General features: G+C 45.8%; 2 protein-coding genes across 3 annotated transcripts in view; one reads left to right on the forward strand and one right to left on the reverse strand.

The window, feature by feature from the left end:
• Positions 1-19,475, forward strand: part of PHC1 (polyhomeotic homolog 1) — a 325,158-nt gene that overhangs the window by 195,718 nt on the left and 109,965 nt on the right. For both annotated transcript variants that reach the window (XM_069650568.1, XM_069650569.1), the window contains 4 exons: positions 653-767; positions 975-1,083; positions 1,250-1,397; positions 13,373-13,595. In XM_069650568.1, the coding sequence (XP_069506669.1) occupies positions 653-767; positions 975-1,083; positions 1,250-1,397; positions 13,373-13,595 (595 nt within the window). The remainder of the gene's footprint in view (positions 1-652; positions 768-974; positions 1,084-1,249; positions 1,398-13,372; positions 13,596-19,475) is intronic.
• Positions 8,273-12,843, reverse strand: LOC138581455 (RNA-binding protein 25-like). The gene is made up of 6 exons (XM_069652778.1): positions 12,818-12,843; positions 10,410-10,644; positions 9,907-10,094; positions 9,711-9,861; positions 9,111-9,581; positions 8,273-8,425 (listed from the first exon to the last, which is right to left on the reverse strand). The coding sequence occupies exons 1-6, from the start codon at positions 12,841-12,843 to the stop codon at positions 8,273-8,275; spliced, it is 1,224 nt and encodes a 407-aa protein (XP_069508879.1).

Consider the following 19,475-nt stretch of genomic DNA (forward strand, 5'->3'; position numbering starts at 1 on the left):
ATCTAATTCTTCAAAAAATACTTGCAATTTAAGCTTGCGTACAAGCTTATGAAATCTATCTTTGGTGTTGAACATACTGGTACTGTATGTTGGTACAAATTTCAAACCTATCTGTAAAGTTCTTTTTTCACCTTCAGTTAGTGGTGAACCTCTCCAACAGACCATTAACATATTTGTGTCTGGAATATCAACATTCCTTGGTTTCTTGCTCCTTAGTCTGTCTGTGCCCCCCCCCCCCCCCCACCTCTTGCCTTCTCTGGGTACACCTCTTTCATCTAGAGCCTTTCTTCCAGTTTCTAAGACCTTCCTAGACCCACAACCTTAAGGGCTACACATGCTCTAGTGACCTTTTGGAGACAAAGCCTCAATCATTGTAATCCTTGTGGTCCGATAGTAGAGCCATTTTGAGCAACATTTTTGTTCTGAACCTTGTAACAAAAATCCTGGTTCATATGAGCAGAGACCCAAACCTCTGGTTGAAGTTGTTGAAGCCTTCCTAAGAAATGGGTAGAGCAGACAGTACAGTGGAAATATAAGCTGTGCATTCAAGAGCAGTACGGGCTGCAGTTGGGTGTGGGTACAAATAGGTTTATTTTCTTTTTTGATCTTAAAGGATTACCCTATGCTCAATGTTTATTATTCCTGGTGCTAGGTCTGTGGCTCCCAAATGCTGAAAGAAACGGAAAAACCACCCACAGACGAGGTGCCTGCTGATCTTCCCGAATATTCATGTGACCTGCTTGAAGGAGACAATGGAAGCATGATGGGTGAGCCCTTCTGTCTATCCTATCCATCCTTTTTTAAATGTACTATCTTGAATAGGCCTTGAACTTTGTTTTGCTGAATGAATATATACAATGCAGCTTAACAGCTTTAAGTCCCTGTTTCTCTCGTGCATCCTCATCACCTACAATCTAATCAATTTCTTTTCATGTTCCCCTCATGACCTGCCCTGTGTTTTCTTCCACATGTAGAGATGCACAAGAAGGCCAACCTCCTGCAGTGTGAATTCTGTGGGAAATATGCCCCAGCTCAAAAGTTCCGTGGATCAAAAAGGTTTTGCTCCATGACATGTGCTAAAAGGTAAATGTTGCTACTGAGTGTGAAACTAGCCTACCCTTGATTAAACTTTTTGTTGCACCGCCAGTGTGTCCTTCTCTATGTACATAATTCATGTTTTATGAACATTCTTCTGATAAGATTGTCCTTTTTGTTTTAACTTTCTCCCTGTCTGTGTATTCCTGCCCAGGTACAACGTGAGCTGCAGTTATCAGTTCCAGCTGAAAAGGAAAAAGATGGAGCTTCAGGAAGTCAACAATGCTTGTGTGTGGCGACCAGCGCCTAGGCGTAGCAGCTCAGAGATTGCACGGTCGAAAATACAAGGCAAGCGTCTGCAGGTGAGAGGGCACCATACCCATGTAGATCTACTTTCATCTCCTAAACTGAAACACCATCTGCTTTTCCAAGACTGTGGCTCATTTAAATTCTGACAATGCACCTCATGCCCGACTTGCAACAATCTATGATTCCAAGACTGATAACGGCCAACAGCTCCCTCAATGTGCCTCAGTCCTTCACTTCTGCCCTTATTTCCCTACTTGGAGCGGCACACAGTATGCTACCAGTTCATCTGAATCATTATTCCTAGCACTCCACGCTATTCCTGTAATGAGCTATCATTTCCAGTTCTGCAGGTGTATTAATATCATAACCTGCAACATAGTTTAAGATCCCAATTCGGGATATATGCCTGTACCTGCTGATGCACTTAATCCAATCCTGCAACACCCCTCCTATTGTCAGGATATCTTGAGACTGCAATACATTAGTTAATCCTGCTGCCAGGGCAGTTCTGTGGCCCGTCTGAATAGTGGTCTTCCCTTCAATAAGTCCATGCTTCATGTTCAGGTTTCTTGTTTTCAAGGTATTGGCACATATCCTTTTGGTTTAACAGAATCTCCTCCAACTGCCGTTCTTCTTTTTATCTTCAACCAGGCTTTCTTCCTGCCCCTCTTTTTATTCCCCCTGCCCAGCCCCCCTTGTAATATTTAAATTGTTTTCCCCTCTATCCTCCACTCTTCCCTACTGATGCCTCTGCTTGGAAGTTTCCCAAAAGTTGCTAGGGGCCCAGGTAAGCTTGGCTTTCTGTCCCCTCTGCCCCACCCCCTTTCACATGGCCTGTTCTGAGATGTTGTGTAGGAGTGCTAATTAACCTGTTATAGCTGTGAGGTTGGCAGGATTATTTCTATGATCCACTGGCTGGTGCAGTGTGCCTAGCAAGTAGCTCTCACAGCGCTCCAAGAGTCTGCTTTGTGTTGTCTGCAGAACTATAATTGTGTGGCCCACTCCCCATGATCCTGCAGACCTATGAATATGTTCAGCGCTCAGGGAAGACTGTGCGTAAATTGCAAGCTTTGCTGACACAAGAGCTTCTTTTGACGAGAACATAGTTTTCTGCTTCATTACTTTTGGTGATATCATGAGGGCTAGGGCTTTGCAAGTTGGGTTTGGGAGCCCCGACTGTGAATGAGGTTTCCTGATCTATAGCTCCCTGGGAGGCAGCTGATAATCAGGCCGTCATAGAGAAGTGGATGATCGGACATGTTGTGGCAGGATCCTATTTTGGTGACTCAGTTACAATTAACCCCACATACATCGGTCCATGAATCCCAGTCCTTCCCTGTAGTCCCTGGGTACAGGTGTTTGAAGCTAGCCCACAACTAGGAACAGGGTTTCCTTAAGCTTTTGATCGCATCACCTAGTGGTAGCAGCAGGTTAACTCTGTATTGGGGTGGCGGCGGGTAGCAGGAGAAGGGTGGTTCAAGGTGTACGGTGTTGCGCTTCTAACAAAATGCTCAATCCTCAATGATGTCAAAACAATTCTTTATCTTCACTGAAGGTAATATTTATTTTAAACTTTGTTTATTGGCGTTTGGTATAAATGACCGTTAGTGGGTCGCTTCAGCAAATGTCAGGATTAATGTACATATAAAGCAAACATAGCTAGATAACCAGTTAGTGTAAATTGAGCTAAAAGATGTAGGTGGAAGGGGAATCGAAACCAAACATAAAGCATCCGTGCTTAACTGGGCTCTCGTGCAAGGTGAGATAAGAATATCGTCAATGTGGGACCATAGGCAAGACATGGGCACACAAAGGTGAGTAAGCAAGGAATCGACAATAATAATAATGTAGACGGGGGTTTAGGAAAGGGTGGAGGCAGTTTGCTCTTCTATCAGGCAAGTGTGACACAACATTTAGTTGGAGTTCATGGGGGCTTGTCTTTACCATGTTCCACCCCTCCGACGACAAGTGCCTTCTAAGATTAATAAATTCCGGCTTGGAGTTCGTCCATATCGTGTAGTGACCCAGCCCAGGCTTTTGTCTCAGCGTCGCACGAAGTTTCAAGTTCAAGATACCACAGTTTGTATTGTGGGCCCTTTGTACATGGCGATGCGACGTGTTTAGCAGGGATGCAGGCTAAATCCATGAACCTGATGATATGCTTATTTTCTCCCCTTCTGGGGTTTGCCCCAAGCAGGCACTCCAGTAGGTTCCAGCTATATCTGGCTATACCGGCCACCCTACAGGCTTGTTCAACACGGGACCAGAAGGTTTGTATTTTGGAACATACCCCGAACATGTGGCTTAGGTCTGCGTCAGGTTTACACCACGGACATGACTGACATTTATCTTCATTGAATTTAGCTAATCTGTTGGGAGTCCTGTACGTACGGTGGAGCACATTAATCTGGAGCAACCTAAATCTGGTATTCCGGGAGACTTTCGTGGGGAAATATAGTACAAGCGCCCAATCTTGGTTAGTGATCGTGGCATCTATATCCGTTTCCCATAATGTCTTCAATTTCGGATTTGGTAAGTTTGACCCGTTCAGCAGGCAGTCGTACAGTCTAGATACAGTCCTCCAGCCATCTTCAAGCATATACATTAAGGCCAGGAGTTCCGTCTCTTCTGGCTCAACCGGCCACCCCTGCCATCTGACACTTGCAATTCAATTAACTTTCGTGTATCCCAGGAATTGTCCTTTCGGCAGCCCCGTCTGAGTTAGGTTATCTAGGTCTCGGAACGTCACGGGCTCATACAAGTCACCCCATCTGGAGACTCCCCATACCTGCCAGTGCTGAATTGTTGCCAAATCCTCATTTTTGCAAGCATCGGCCGCAGTTGGAGTGTTGGAGGAATAAGGGTGACAGACTTGCAGGAGCTTTAGCACTCGGGACCAGAATTTTCTGCCAAGTGTCACAAGGAGCGGTAGAACGTTCATGCAGTTGGGTGGTAGCCATTGGATTTCCATGAGGCGAGCAGGTAAGACCATGCGCTGGAGCAGCGTTTTCTCTGAGGTGGGCTCGTCGGACAACCATTTTGTGATGGAGCCTATTTGGACAGTCAAGTAGTATAGTTCCAATCTAGGTAGGTGTACACTGCCTGCACCATATGGTAGGGACAAAACCTATAGGGAGACTCTGTGACGGTTTTGCCCCCAGAGGAAGTCTCTGGCTTGGGTGTCAAGTAAACGAAAGAACTGGGACCCAATATAATAGGAGACATTTGTGAAACTGTAAAGAAATCTAGGGAGAACAATCTATGAAGGTAATTAAAAGGCTTTGTCAGTTACGGCTGAGACTTGTTTAGAAAGAATGTTTTCGTGGCTCTACCTGTGATGGTTGTAGGCTTATCCATGATATACCACATTTTGCTGCTAGTTTCCTAGTGCATTTCTGTACTTGAATCCACACAACCTGGAGTTAGTCCCTCATGGAAATCAATGGAAGAGCTGGATCAGCTTTGGATTGTCTGAATTAGTCTGGTCCTCTGGTGGTGCCAACTGTTCAGATGGATTTCTAGAATCTGGCCTGGTGGACAGCTTTTAGGAAGCCCCCCCAGTTATGGTGAAGAGGGAACTGTGAGTTTAGCCAAAGCTCAATCATGGTAACAACGAAGAGCAGTCATGGTTTAGTCCCCGGAGAGTGTGAGTGGCACCAGGAGCCCTCAATGAGTACACACATAATAGCACACAATTCAATTTAGACAGCCCGTTATAAAAAGTTATTTACTGAAGGCCTTTGGAACACACTGAAAAATGAAACTAGCAGGTAGTACTATTGCACAATACTCTATAATACAAATATATAAAATCACCATTACATTCATTTAAAAGACATCAACAAATAAAAGGATGGGAATCAGTCACAAGTTCAATATCCGGACTTTAGAAGTCTAAGATGAATGGGGCTTTGTTCCTAAAAGTCACAGGGAAGAATTCTTGTGAAAAGGATGCAATGGGCTTGTGGTGGTGATTAGCTTTAAACTATTAAAGTTCTGACAATTTAAAATGGGGAAAGGTAAGTGTTCTCCTTTCTTCCAGATTGAAGGCTAAACCAGGAGGATCCCCGGCCCAGGTACGTCGACCAAAGGTGAGTGGTATGGAGCTGGGAGACAAAGGGACTTGTTCCCTGTGTTATTCTATGGAGGACAGGGAAGGGGGGGTAGGCACACTGATGCTTACTTAATCAAATTCCCTGACTCAGATTTTCACTGTCTTTTCTGGGGAATAGGCCAAAATTACTGAATCCAATTTACCTACCCCACCAAAAGACATAAAATACATACCACCAAAGGTTCTACTTACCTTTTTTCTTGTTCTCCTTATGTTTCACATGTTTTCTTTCTTTTTTTCTTAGTTAATATTCTTCACAATTTTCTTCTTGCTATTTAAGTAAATGTTTATTTTTAATGAATACATAAAACATCTATGTAATGTATTGAACGGTATAACTTTTACAATGGGTAAGGTAATGTCTATAATAGTCCACTAGATGGCATGAGAGGCCATTGAATGCTCTATATCTCTCTATTTTTGTCATTTCCGGTACGCCATTCTTTCCATCTCTTGTAATAATTCTTGCAATAACTTGTGTAACTTATTTTTGGATGACACACAGCTAACACAAAGTAAGTAAACCCCATATTCTTTTTATATCTCATAAGCAGTCCAGGTTAGATATTTCCCAGCTATAAGGATAACTGAAGTATGACTTATCGGGGACAGTTAGAACCACAGACTCTAGGTTAGATAGCACAGGGAAAGTAAAACCCAATGTTACACTTTTACTCAATGACTCTATTCTAGGTAGGCAACAACCTAATGTAGACTTATTCTGGACAGGATAACGGCAAGTCAGGGGAAGCAAGACCCAGTTGGAGGACACTCATAAAATTACCCTGCAGGAATAATCTGGTGAAACCAACACTTCAATTTTGGGAAGAGGCACAACCTAATAGCAGGAGAGTAATATACCTTCACATCTACTTTCTATTAGACTGGCAAAACCGCTTATAAGGAAGAAAACATGTTAATCATACTTTTAAGAATAGTGCATTACACATCCAAGGTAAATAAGAACTTTTGTAACTGTTCACTCTTAGAATTCGTTACCAACCAGCTCTTTGCAAGTAAGTAACTTTTAAACATTTCTTTTCTTTTCTAGGCAAAAGGCCCAATCCCTTCAAAGTCTTTCCCTTATTCTTGGAGCATGAGTGTACTCATTGTAAGAATGGGGGTCACTAGGACTAGTGACCAACAGGCAGTGTCAGAATAGGTTCTTTAGCAGCAAAAGTCAGAGTTCCTTTGGAAAACTGGGCAAACAGGCGAGTACTTCTAGGCTTAGAAGAGGGTCCAGGGTCTTCGCAGAAGACACCCTAGCAGGATTCTAGCAGTGGGACTGGGTGCACTGGATGAGAGGCCTCCCGATCACGGAAAATACCTCACAGCTACACAGAAATCCTAACAGACTTATGGTAAGTACATACCCAAGCCAACACAGTACCTCAGAATTGAAGATTTTGCAGCAGGAGGACTTCAGGGACTGCAGCCAAATACCCGTTCAGTGGATTCCTTGTCGTGATGACTGAAAACAAGACCTTAGAAAGGACTTTGCAGCAGGGGATCGATGAAGAAGGCTCTAGTCAAGGTTTCCCTTGCGGCCGAATGCGGTTCTTCGGATTTGGCACCTTTTTTCAAGGAGCACAGAAGAAGACAGACAATTGCGGTTGAATTCTCATTGTTACTAAAGTCCAGCACTCTGTTGGGGGGACTTTTCGGACTCGATTCGTGTCGCTCGAGATCCACCAGGATGCCCATGAAGTTTCAGCAGAATTCGGAAGACAGTGCACCGCACGATTGCTTGAGGTCCCAGGGTATTAGCAATGCAAGGTCGTAGCAACGCGTGGGATGGCTCAAAATGCAGGTCGTCTTGAGTCTCTAGTGGGTCTCACCAGGCTCTGGGTCGGGGTCGTTGTTTTCAGAGTCCCCAGGTCGATTGGAAGGAAGGGCTACAGCAGGCTCCGGTTACATAGCAGGCTCTACAGTCGCTGGAAATGGGTTCAGCCACTTTTCCTTCATCCTCTTCTGTTCCATTGATCGACTTTTCTTCAGCTTCCAGGTTCGCAGCATTTACCAGGAACTACAGCACAACCTCTGCATGCTCTCCCCGCATTTTACAAGGGACGCTCTGGTTGCCCACTTAGGACAGCTAGCCCCCCACTGGGATTTGTCCCCATTCAAGCAAGGTGTAAGACAAAGGGCTGGGGAGTTTTGGACTCCTCCCTCGCTTCCTGCCCTCACACAGTCTGGAGCCTGGGTGGGGAGTCCAGGGGACTCCCGCTGAAGATAAAAACCACACAAAGGAATTTTCCCGCCCTGGATGTCGGAGGGGGGAGGGGTGGGGAGGAACAAGAAACACACTAAAATGGCGAAAATAGAAGACGGGGGCCATTTTGGTAAAATGAGCATTATTGGGTGCCTTTACTGCATGCAGCTGTGAAGACAGCCTGCGGTAAAGGTGCACCAAATTAATACAAGGTGTCACTGCCACCAGCCATTGAAGGTAAGCTTGTCCCTGTAACAACATTGTTAGTTTCATGTGAGAGGGGATACATTGTATGTCCCCAGCACTCCACATAAGGTGGGGTGTGCTGGCTTCACAGAATGAAATGTAAAAGGGTTCCAAATATCCTTTATACCCTTGGGAACTCTAGTTCACTCAAGGTTAGCAAAAAAGTTCAAAGGGGAGCCCCTAGGGAAACCCAGCAACAACAGGCACTTATTGCCAATGCGTTGTTAAAGAGGATAACTTTAAAAAGACACTATGGAGAGTCAAAAAAATGACCTATAAAAGGAGTTGAAGATTATCTGAGGTATTAAGGAAAAATATCCCACTAGTAAAGCAAAAGGTTCTGGGGTTGACCCAGGTCAGGAAGATTTACCAGTTCTCTCTGTGGGTCTCCATCTCTCTGTGGGTCCCCATCTCTCTGTGGGTCCCCATCTCTCTCTGGGCCTCTGTCTCGATCGGTTTCTCTCGATCTTTCTTTCTCTCTCTTGCTCTCTATCTCTCTCTCTCCCTCCCTCCGTGGGTCGATCTCTCTCTGTGGGTCTCTGTTGCTCTCTCTCGCTCGCTCTCTCTCTGGGTGTCTCTCGGTCTCTCTCTGGGTGTCTCTCGGTCTCTCTCTGGGTGTCTCTCGGTCTCTCTCTGGGTGTCTCTCGGTCTCTCTCTGGGTCTCGGTCTCTCTCTGGGTCTCGGTCTCTCTCTGGGTCTCGGTCTCTCTCTGGGTCTCGGTCTCTCTCTGGGTCTCGGTCTCTCTCTCTCTCTGGGTCTCGGTCTCTCTCTCTCTCTGGGTCTCGGTCTCTCTCTCTCTCTGGATCTCGGTCTCTCTCTCTCTGGATCTCGGTCTCTCTCTCTCTGGGTCTCGGTCTCTCTCTCTCTCTCTCTGGGTCTCGCTCTCTCCCTCTCTGGGTCTCGGTCTCTCTCTCTCTGGGTCTCGGTCTCTCTCTCTCTGGGTCTCGCTCTCTCTGGGTCTCGCTCTCTCTGGGTCTCGCTCTCTCTGGGTCTCGCTCTCTCTGGGTCTCGCTCTCTCTGGGTCTCGCTCTCTCTCTCTCTGGGTCTCGCTCTCTCTCTCTCTGGGTCTCGCTCTCTCTCTCTCTGGGTCTCGCTCTCTCTCTCTCTGGGTCTCGCTCTCTCTCTCTCTGGGTCTCGCTCTCTCTCTCTGGGTCTCGCTCTCTCTCTCTCTCTGGGTCTCGCTCGCTCTCTCTCTCTCTCTGGGTCTCGCTCGCTCTCTCTCTCTGGGTCTTGCTCGCTCTCTCTCTCTGGGTCTCGCTCGCTCTCTCTCTGGGTCTCGCTCTCTCTCTCTCTCTGGGTCTCGCTCTCTCTCTCTCTGGGTCTCGCTCTCACTCTCTCTGGGTCTCGCTCTCTCTCTCTCTGGGTCTCGCTCTCTCTCTCTCTGGGACTCGCTCTCTCTCTCTGGGTCTCTTTCTCTTTCTTTCTCTTTCTCTCTCTCTCGCTCTCTCTCTCTGGGTCTCTTTCTCTGGGTCTCTTTCTCTTTCTTTCTCTTTCTCTCTCTCTCTCTTTCTCTTTCTGGGTCTCTTTCTCTCTCTCTCTCTCTCTCTCTCTCTCTCTCTCTGGGTCTCTCTCTCTCTTTCTCTCTCTCTCTGGGTCTCTTTCTCTCTTTCTCTCTCTCTGGGTCTCTTTCTCTCTTTCTCTCTCTCTGGGTCTCTTTCTCTTTCTCTCTCTCTGGGTCTCTTTCTCTCTCTCTGGGTCTCTTTCTCTCTTTCTCTCTCTCTGGGTCTTTCTCTCTCTCTCTCTCTGGGTCTCTTTCTCTCTTTCTCTCTCTGGGTCTCTTTCTCTCTTTCTCTCTCTGGGTCTCTTTCTCTCTTTCTCTCTCTGGGTCTCTTTCTCTCTTTCTCTCTCTCTGGGTCTCTTTCTCTCTCTCTGGGTCTCTTTCTCTCTCTCTGGGTCTCTTTCTCTCTGGGTCTCTCTCCCTCTCTCTCGCTGTGGGTGGGTCTCTCTCCCTCTCTCTCGCTGTGGGTGGGTCTCTCTCCCTCTCTCTCGCTGTGGGTGGGTCTTTCTCCCTCTCTCTCGCTGTGGGTGGGTCTCTTTCCCTCTCTCTCTCTCTCTCTGTGGGTCTCTTTCCCTCTCTCTCTCTCTCTCTCTCTCTCTCTCTCTCTCTCTCTCTCTCGCTCTCTCTCTCTCTCGCTCTCTCTCTCTGTGGGTCTCTTTCCCTCTCTCTCTCTCTGTGGGTCTCTTTCCCTCGCTCTCTCGCTCTCTCTCTCTCTCTGTGGGTCTCTTTCCCTCTCTCTCTCTCTCTCGCTCTCTCTCTCTCTGTGGGTCTCTTTCCCTCTCTCTGTGGGTCTCTTTCCCTCTCTCCCTCTCTGTGGGTCTCTTTCCCTCTCTCCCTCTCTGTGGGTCTCTTTCCATCTCTCTCCCTCTCTCTCTGGGTCTCTTTCTCTCTGGGTCTCTCTCCCTCTCTCTCGCTGTGGGTGGGTCTCTCTCCCTCTCTCTCGCTGTGGGTGGGTCTCTCTCCCTCTCTCTCGCTGTGGGTGGGTCTCTCTCCCTCTCTCTCTCTCTCTGTGGGTCTCTTTCCCTCTCTCTCTCTCTCTCTCTCTCTCTCTCTCTCTCTCTCTCTGTCTCTCTCTCTCTCTCTGTCTCTCTCTCTCTCTCGGTCTCTCTCTCTCTCTCGGTCTCTCTGGGGGTCTCTCTCCATATATATCTCTCTCTTTCTCTCTCTCTCTCTGGGTCTCTTTCCCTCTCTCTCTCTCTCTCTCTCGGTCTCTCTCTCTCTCTTTCTCTCTCTCTCTCTGGGTCTCTTTCCCTCTCTCTCTCCCTCTCTGTGGGTCTCTCTCTCTCTCTCCCCCTCTCTCTCTCTCTCTCCCTCTCTCTCTCTCTCTCTCTCTCTCTCTCTCTGTGGGTCTCTTCTCGCTCTCTCTCGCTCTCTCTCGCTCTCTTTCGCTCTCTCTCGCTCTCTCTGGGTCTCTTTCTCTCTCTCTCTCTCTCTCTCTCTCTCTGGGTCTCTTTCTCTCTCTCTCTCTCTCGCTCTTTCTCTCTCTCTTTCTCTGGGTCTCTTTCCCCTCTCTCTCTTTCTCTCTCTGGGTCTCTTTCCCTCTCTCTTTCTCTCTCTGGGTCTCTTTCCCTCTCTCTCGCTGGGTCTCGCTCTCTCTCTCTGTCCAATTACACCATCCCCATATCCCAGCAGTCTAAGCCTTAAATGTCCGCTACACTACCTTAATTGAGTTTGACTGGAAGGCCCCTAGAACCTTCTCTCAGAGCTATTTATTTTATTTGCATTTATAGAGCGCACAACACTCCTCAGGCACTGCAGCGCTGTACAAGAAGGCTTACTTGGTTACAAAGTGCTTGTGATGACTTCCAAACATGCATGCTAACACTGCCCCAAAAAGTGGGTGCGGCTTCTTTGTTTTTTACCTTTTATTTTTAAAATGTAGAGCAAGACGCCTTCACTGCAGTCTTTTAGGTAGGTGCTGTCCTTTTGAAAATATTTTACAATCATCCCAGTTAATTTTGTGGTTCGTGCCAAAAAAAATGCTAATTAACCGTTTTATCTTCTTCATGCATAGCCATGCACCTTTATTTTGTACTGCAATAATGGCTTTTTCAGAACCAAATTCTTAAGACGGGTGGTACAAGCCTTGTTGTATGTGTCCAGCTTGGTTTTATTGGCCATTTTCCTTCCTTTTTAGGCTTGAAATTGACATAAGGGCATGCCTTTTTGCAGTAGTCCAGCACTGGATTCCCAGCCAATGCTAACTGGCTGAAACTGGGCTTTGGAAATGTGTGGGTTCAATCCACACTTCGGCCAGGTCTTGTTACTGGGAGAATGTGGAGTGGCAGGCTCCCTGATTGGACATCCTCCACCTGTTTTTTTTGTTTTTTTGTTGCAATTCAATTCCATAGGTGGACTGCTGCATCCCCAGCCCACTTTTCTTAAGAGGATCTGGAGCAGTTTTTGTCGACCACCTGTTCAAAGCATCTGAAGCCAGAGGAACGTGAGATGCCAGTCTGAGGACTGCTGCAACAGCTTTGGCAAAGTCATCCACTGTATTTTGGACCTCTGCCTTCAAATCGACTTTGAAGACCTCATCTAGGTGTCTTACACTTATGGACTGGTGGGACCAGCCAATCCGAAGCCCTGCAATAATCGGTCGCTGTTCCACAGTCGGAAGTTACTACTAGGTCTTTATTTTGCTTGCACATTCTCCTGGAAGTGGGCTGCAACTTTATATGGGCTCCTTCCTGCCTCGCCATAGAAAACTTTGCTAGCCTCCTTAGGGCTCTGCTTGCTAACCTGCCACAGCCATCTCTGACCACAAGAAATTGCCTGCTTTACCCAGACGTCTGACCATGCTACTCCTGAGGGCCTGCTGACCCCGTCTTTAGACTAACCAATGTCAACTTCAGTATGCTGCTCCTGAGTGGTCCTCTCGTGCTACTGGAGCCACGTTCAAGCTGGGTAGACCCTGTACTGGTGTCTGTGCCTGAGCGCGATGTGTCAGATAAGCTTCTAGTCAGCCATGTTGTCTCCACCAAGTCCCTCTCCTGTGGTGTTGAAAGTTGGAGTCCGGGGGTCAAGGTCCCTTCTCTTTGTGCCCCTATCTTCATTGACCTGCATTGGGCATAACACCCTTAACTTGGATGTACTACGGAAAAGGTGGTAGGGCAAATCACCTGCTTTTGATCCCTGAAAAGGGTACAGATGGACTTCTTAAGCATTGTTGTTATATGTTAAGAAATACTAATGATCTTAAGGCTTGTACAAAAAGGGTTCACAAAAGTTCACCCTGTCTACACTTAAGCAATTTACAGTGTACACATCAATGATTAACTGTTGTATTCTAAAGTGTTAGGTAACCAATTCGGTGTTACCAATTGGGGGCAGGGTGTGTGTGTGTTAGTAAAGGGCAGTGATTATCTTCTTACTTGTACTAATAGTGTATCTTTGTACTTACCTGTGAGGACCTCTGTTTCTTAACATGCTTTGAGCTTGTTAACTGTACTTCATACCAATCCTGCCTCCTCTTGAATCTAAGTCAATCTGCTTAGCCCTCTACCACTGAGTTAATCGAAGACCTTAGTGTGAATTGCTGGAACCTTTAGATTTTTATCTCAGAACCCCACACCAGAATAGGATCTAAACAATCCTCTTCACAAGATCTTGTGGAGTTTACTGTCCACGGTTACACACGCTGGGAACAGGGAGACTTTGTGGCACCATAACCTTGAGAAGCTTAGGATTTCTCACGGGGGTGGGGGGGCGGGGCCCATCTGTCTCGTTGCTGATGAGGCCTACGTTTAGGACTCATTGGCGACAAAACTCAGTAAACCAATCAGAAAAAAGTACAGGCACCTCCTTGCCAACAGTAAAGTTCTTTTCTTTTAACCATGTATCCTCCCACCCCGATTCTATTCCTGGAACCGGTCCTTCACCGCTTTAACTCATTGCGTTATTGCAGTCTTGGAATTCATAAACTATATTTCTTCACCTCTTTTTTCTATGCCCACAGACTCAGGAAGACTCCAGTAGAGGCTCTGACAACTCCAGCTATGACGAGGCCTTCTCACCAGCCTCACCCGGCCCAGCATCGGGACGCAGTGAGCGTGATCCTGGGACCCCCAACAGTGCCCCACCCACCACAGATCTGCTTGGCATCAGCCCTGTCTTCCTATCCAGTGATCCAGGGAGCTGGAGTGTTGAGGAGGTGTACCAGTTTATCGCTTCTCTGCAAGGTCAGTATCAACCATTGGTTTTGGAGTGATTCTAAAGATGTCTAGGAGTATGGTTCCCAGGTATTGGATTGGTTCACCCCATATTCATGGCTGTTAGAACACTTTGATGCAGTTTGGCAGAATCCTGCCTACTGGAAAGTAATTTAGAGCAAATTGATTTATGGAGGGGTCTATGCTCCAACTATTGTTACAGGTAGGCGTACCTTTTCCAACATATCTTCTCAAAAGTTGCATGCTGTTGCCTCTCTGCACAACTATCATTAGAAAAGCTTCAGCATGGGCATTTATCAGTCTGTGTGCTGGGGTGCATATGCTACAGATAAATAACCTTCGAATGGATTGTGTCCTCCAACGTATTCCAGAACTTTGACGTATGTCCACAGCTGTGCTGCTTCGTTAATTGTTCGGTACACGGCGTCCTGCGTCCATGGCCTCGGGTCGAAGTCCCTTGAAGGCCTCCGTGGAGGGTGACGTCATCAGATGTTATAAGTAGCACACGCTGCGCCCGTAGCCTCAGTTCTATTTTTTCCGCAAACTTGTTTGCTTCCAGAACTCGGCGCACCTCGTTATCTACTTCGATAATGTCTTCTACCCCGACGACCCAGCGGTCTGGCTTTAAAATATTGAGGTTAGTGTCTGAGAAATTATCCTATGATAGGAGGTGCGCACAAAAGCAATTGTACATCTGATTCCCGTATATTTCTAAAGGGTATATTAGACTCTTGAGAGGTATGCGTCAGCAGTGAGGACCAGAAGGGTAATTTCTCAGAAACCCCTTTGATCAATAAGGTAGCAAGAGATTTGGAAAACCTCCCTATCTGCGCTGCCAACCTATGTCAGAAAGAGACCTCTAACAAGGCCTCTAATGGTTATGTATTGTTAGACAGTTGTGTCGTGAAGAAATCACAAATTCTTTCCTAAGGAGGAGTTATACAAGTTATCAGATGTATGGTTTAAACACATTTTTTTGTTAATGTTCCATATACAGAAAATGCGAACACGTGTTTCAACCCTAACCGGGCCATCTTCAGGGCATTAACAAATATAACTAACAAAATAATGACCCATAGTGCATAGTCCGTCATTCGAATACCAACATCAATTTTAGTCAATTATAAATGCCTACCATTTAGATACAAAAAATACACAATACACACAGAGGCATGAAGAGAAACCGGAATGGGGGAGGGGGAATGAAAACAAAGAATATAGTGAGGGAAAAGCTCTCAATATTATACAAATACATCATACCATCATGGTTGAGTCAAGAAATGCTTTGGTGACCATATTCACATCCCAAAAGGGTGAGGTTATGAACCGAAAAGTACCTGATATTTTCAAAGCAAGGTACTAGCTGTGTGCATAAAACCACAGAGTGTTGGAACCAGATTTAAAGAGAGAGGTTACACTATTCCAATTATCATCAAAGCATTACAAGATGTCAAAACAATGGCACGATCCTCTCTATTATCACAGACTCCGGGTCCACAAGCCAAAACCTCTGCCAATTTTCCTTAATACGTGAACTTTATCACTAAATTTTCCAGTGATTCTAAATGTATCTATCACATCTTGAACAAACATTGGAACCTGTTACTAGACCCAGATTTGGTATCGTATGTCCCAGAGAAACCTATGATTACATTTTCAAAATCTCCAACTCTCAGAAACCTACTTTGTCACTCTTTTTTGAAATCTGGTTCAAATAGACAGGACAATTGGTTATCTAAGAATACCAAACCCAGTGGCTTTCATAAGTGTGGGACATGCAATTTTTGCAAGTTTGCTCTGTCACCTACTAAAGTATTCACCTGTCATGGAGATCTCAAAGTCAATATTACGGATTTTATCAATTGCCGTTCAAAGTACATCATATATGCAATTGTCTGTGTGTGCAAGAAAGTGTATATTGGCAGTACCATCCGGGAGCTGAGAATCGGAATCTTAGAACACCTTGCCAATTTGAATAGTCAAGATGCCAAATTGCCTTTTGCATTGCATTGGCAAATGGAACATCAAATGGCACACCGATGCGACATTAAATTCGTTGGTCTAAAACACATCAAGCCACATACAAGAGGTGGCGATAGACAATTGAGATTATGTCAAGAAGAAGCATGCATGATTTGTAAATTACGATGTGTTCAGCTTGGTTTAAATCAGGAACATGAATTAAATGTATTTCTATGATCTACTTATCTAAGATATAAGCAATCGGTTTATGTAATTTGGAGAACTGGCGTTGCTACCACATCCCAATAGGTGTATTAACTGATGAGGCCCATCACATATATGAACATAGACCCCAATTATATTTACATGTGAGTCACCGGCTGCTCATATCAACAGGTATACTAACTGATAAGGTTACCGTGGGCTTATCCAACACACTAATATAGATCTAATTAATACCTACATGTAGCAGTCTGGGAGACACTGGCTGCTCTTATCACCTAGTGCCCCACATTAAGCTATACCCCTCTCTCTGTGTTAGTTGCACCATTGTATCAGGTCTTGGGCCGTAACATACTAATTCTCATTCATGCATATTACCTAGCGTAGGTTCACACCTATCTTTAGATTGACCTATTGGAGTGCTATACAGGCACTGAAACCTACGTTTAAAGCGTGCCATTAATATTATCAAAACTTAGTAAATGTAGCATTGATCTTTTCTGACCGGTATATCAGTACTATTTGCCGCTGACACTAATAATTTTAAACATGAGCTACATACTTCTTAACATGCACTTGTCTAATTATTATCCTAATCCGGACATTTGCAAAATTTTGATGTCATATTTATTTAGGCTCTTTTACAGCTTTACATAAAACCGTATTTCCGCATTACCGACATGTGAAACAGACGTTGGCACGCTTCACTGTGCAGCTGGCTTGTCAGCACCAGGCAACAACAGCAGGTAATTGGATGAACGAACTCGTTAGAAGACCAGACGCACGGCAATGATGCCAGTAATTAGTTAACACTAAGCTGTGTTAAACGCAAATACATTCACATTATTTTAGTGACTAAATGTTGCTTTTGATTTGCAAAACTTAATTGCAAAGTAGAAACCTGCGGGATGGTTTTTTATGGGACACTACGTGGCAGAGTTGCACAGGGTTGCCAGGCAACCTCTGAGCACTCGGGTCACATGACCATAGTCTACTTTACCTTCGAGGCCGGTTATAGGCCGACACAGCCAACACCCACATTCCGATAGTCTGCGACCAGACACACGGCAGTAACTGCGAGTTCCTAACGCATTGAAGCGTAAATTAGGTAAGCTCATAATGTTTAAATGTATACCCAGTTACAAGGCTTTCTGCCCAGAATCACTTTAATGAGTCACCTTACATTGTTTGGCTCCTGCATCAATGTGAAAGCAACACTGGCTTGGGTGGACATTTACGATACACTTTCCTTTATTTTTCTCATGCTTTAGTATATCACATGTCGAGCTGACAACAAGTCTTTAAATTGGAAACCTGACTCGGGATAAAATGCCTATTTGAAAATACATCACGCAACTGTGAATATATTGAAAATGGTAGGTGAGCTTTAGAGCATTTTTTCATTTAAACGTGCACAATTTTTGTGACTCTTCCTTTTTATTGGTGACTGGTTAGTACAACAGCAAGCTATATCTGCTTTTTAGATAAAACACATATGGATGTCCCCCTCAGATTAGAATTTTAAACAACCCAACGCTCTGCGGTTTTATGCACACAGCTTAGTATCTCGCTTTGAAAATATCGGGTACTTTTCGGTTAATAACCTCACCCTTTTGGGATATGAATATGCTCACCAAAGCATTTCTTGACTCAACCATGATGGTATGATGTATTTGTATAATATTGAGCTTTTCACTCACTATATTCTGTTTTCTTCCCCCTCCTCCAGCCCTGTTTCTCTTCATGCCTGTGTTTTTTGTGTATTGTGTATTTTTTGTATCTAAATGGTGTGCATTTATAATTGACAAACATTTATTTCGGTATTCGAAAGACGGACTATGCACTATGGGTAATTATTTTGTTAGTTATATTTGTTTATGCCCTAAAGACAACCCGGTTAGGGTTGAAACACGTGTTGGCGTTTTCTGTATATGGAACATTTAAAAAAAAATTGTGTTTAAACCATACATCTGATAACTTGTATAACTCCTTAGGAAGGAATTTGTGATTTCTTCATGACACTATTGTCTAACAACACATAACCATTAGAAGCCTTGTTACAGGTCTCTTTCTGACATAGGTTGGCAGCGCAGATAGTGAGGTTTTCCAAATCTCTTACTACCTGGCTTCAAAATATGCCAGGACTGTAAGTCCAAGATGTCCATCACGGACCTGCACTGTATATGCTTGTGGTGTCTGGGCGAGAGCCATGACACAGACGACTGCTCGAAGTGCCAGTCGTTGACTGCCAAGGCCTTGCGAGAGTGTAAGGCTAAATGCAGATAGGGTTGAATTCCAAACCCCTAAATCCAAAATGACTACTGGTCTTCCCACCGACGACTCGAGGGGTGACTCTCCCCGTCGGAGGGAGTCCAGGGGATCTCGGTCCCGGAGTGGTTACTGCCACTCGTCCTCGTCAAGGCACTCCCGGAAGCGGGGTCACTGTTCACCTTCACCATCCTCGTCGGATGATGGCTCTGTGAGGAAAGTGGCTTGTCCAACTAAATCCTCTACTCCGGAGGAATGGAAGGCATTCAGGGAGAAAATGATGGAGTTTTTTAATCTCTGGGCACTGTTCCATCCGTGCCTTCGGTTGAAGCCGACGGGGAACGGTCTCGGTCCGACGCTCGCACGCCCTCTGGCCCAGGCAGTTGGCGCGATAAACATTGGGAACTGCTGATTTCCTGTTCTGACAAGGATCTGGTAGATTGCCAGAGACGTGCAAGATCCAGGTTGCGGTCTTGGTCTCCAACAAAATCGGCGAAGTCTGTGAAGGGGTCAAGGAAGACGTTGACACAATCAGCGCTGTGTCCATTGAGTGCGGCTGTCGGCGCCTTTGTCTACGTCAACGCCCTCTGGGCATGTGGGCCAGAATTTGCGCTGAAGACGGCCCGGTTGGAGGTCCCTGTGGCTGTGGATCCTCCGAGAAACGCTCTGTCAGAGACTGTGAGGCCTATTCTTGAATCCAGGTCTGCTCCTGTCCCTAAGGAGTTCTTTCATTCTCTACAGAACATATGAGAATGAGGAGAGGTCTGATGTGGAGTTGGAGCCTTTTGATATTCCTGGTGAAACTCCTCAAGTTCCTGATATTCTTTTCTGAGGACAGTCAGATGGAGGATCTGCGTCAGTCTTTAAATGATGCCAGCGGCCTTGACACATCTCCTGAAATGGAGTTTGGTATACCGGAGCTTGGGGACTCCTGCTGAATCAACCTATAGGCGATTGATGTCGAGATTTACCGAGTACCTACGGTGGTCAGGCCCTCCAGTTGAATATGACCAGGATGACCTGACGGACATTTTAGATCAGAGTCTGTCCACTGACCCAGTGTTGCCTTTTCACATGGCGTTGCAGAAAAGGGTGGCTACTACTTGGAACACCCCAGTCTCTTCCGGCGGTCAACAAGTCATTCACTAAGAAATACCGCCCATCCAGTAGCAACCCCAGCTACCTATCCACACACCCCACTCCTGAGAGTTTGGTGGTCCAGTCGGCCAGGGCCACCTCGAGGCAGGCAGCGTACCCTATCATCCCTCTTGATGGGGACAAACGCTGTGATGGATGGGCACGCAAGGTATTTTCGCCTGGGAGTACGGCACTGAAATCGGCCACCTCCAACTGTGCCTTAACAAAATATTTGCACATTCTGTGGAATTGTCTCTCTGGCGGCTGAGCATAGTCCCGAGGGGGAAGAAAGGGATGCGT

The sequence above is a fragment of the Ambystoma mexicanum genome, chromosome 3p, assembly GCF_040938575.1.
Source record: "Ambystoma mexicanum isolate Mex_15411 chromosome 3p, UKY_AmexF1_1, whole genome shotgun sequence".
NCBI classification, from domain to species: Eukaryota; Metazoa; Chordata; class Amphibia; order Caudata; family Ambystomatidae; genus Ambystoma; species Ambystoma mexicanum.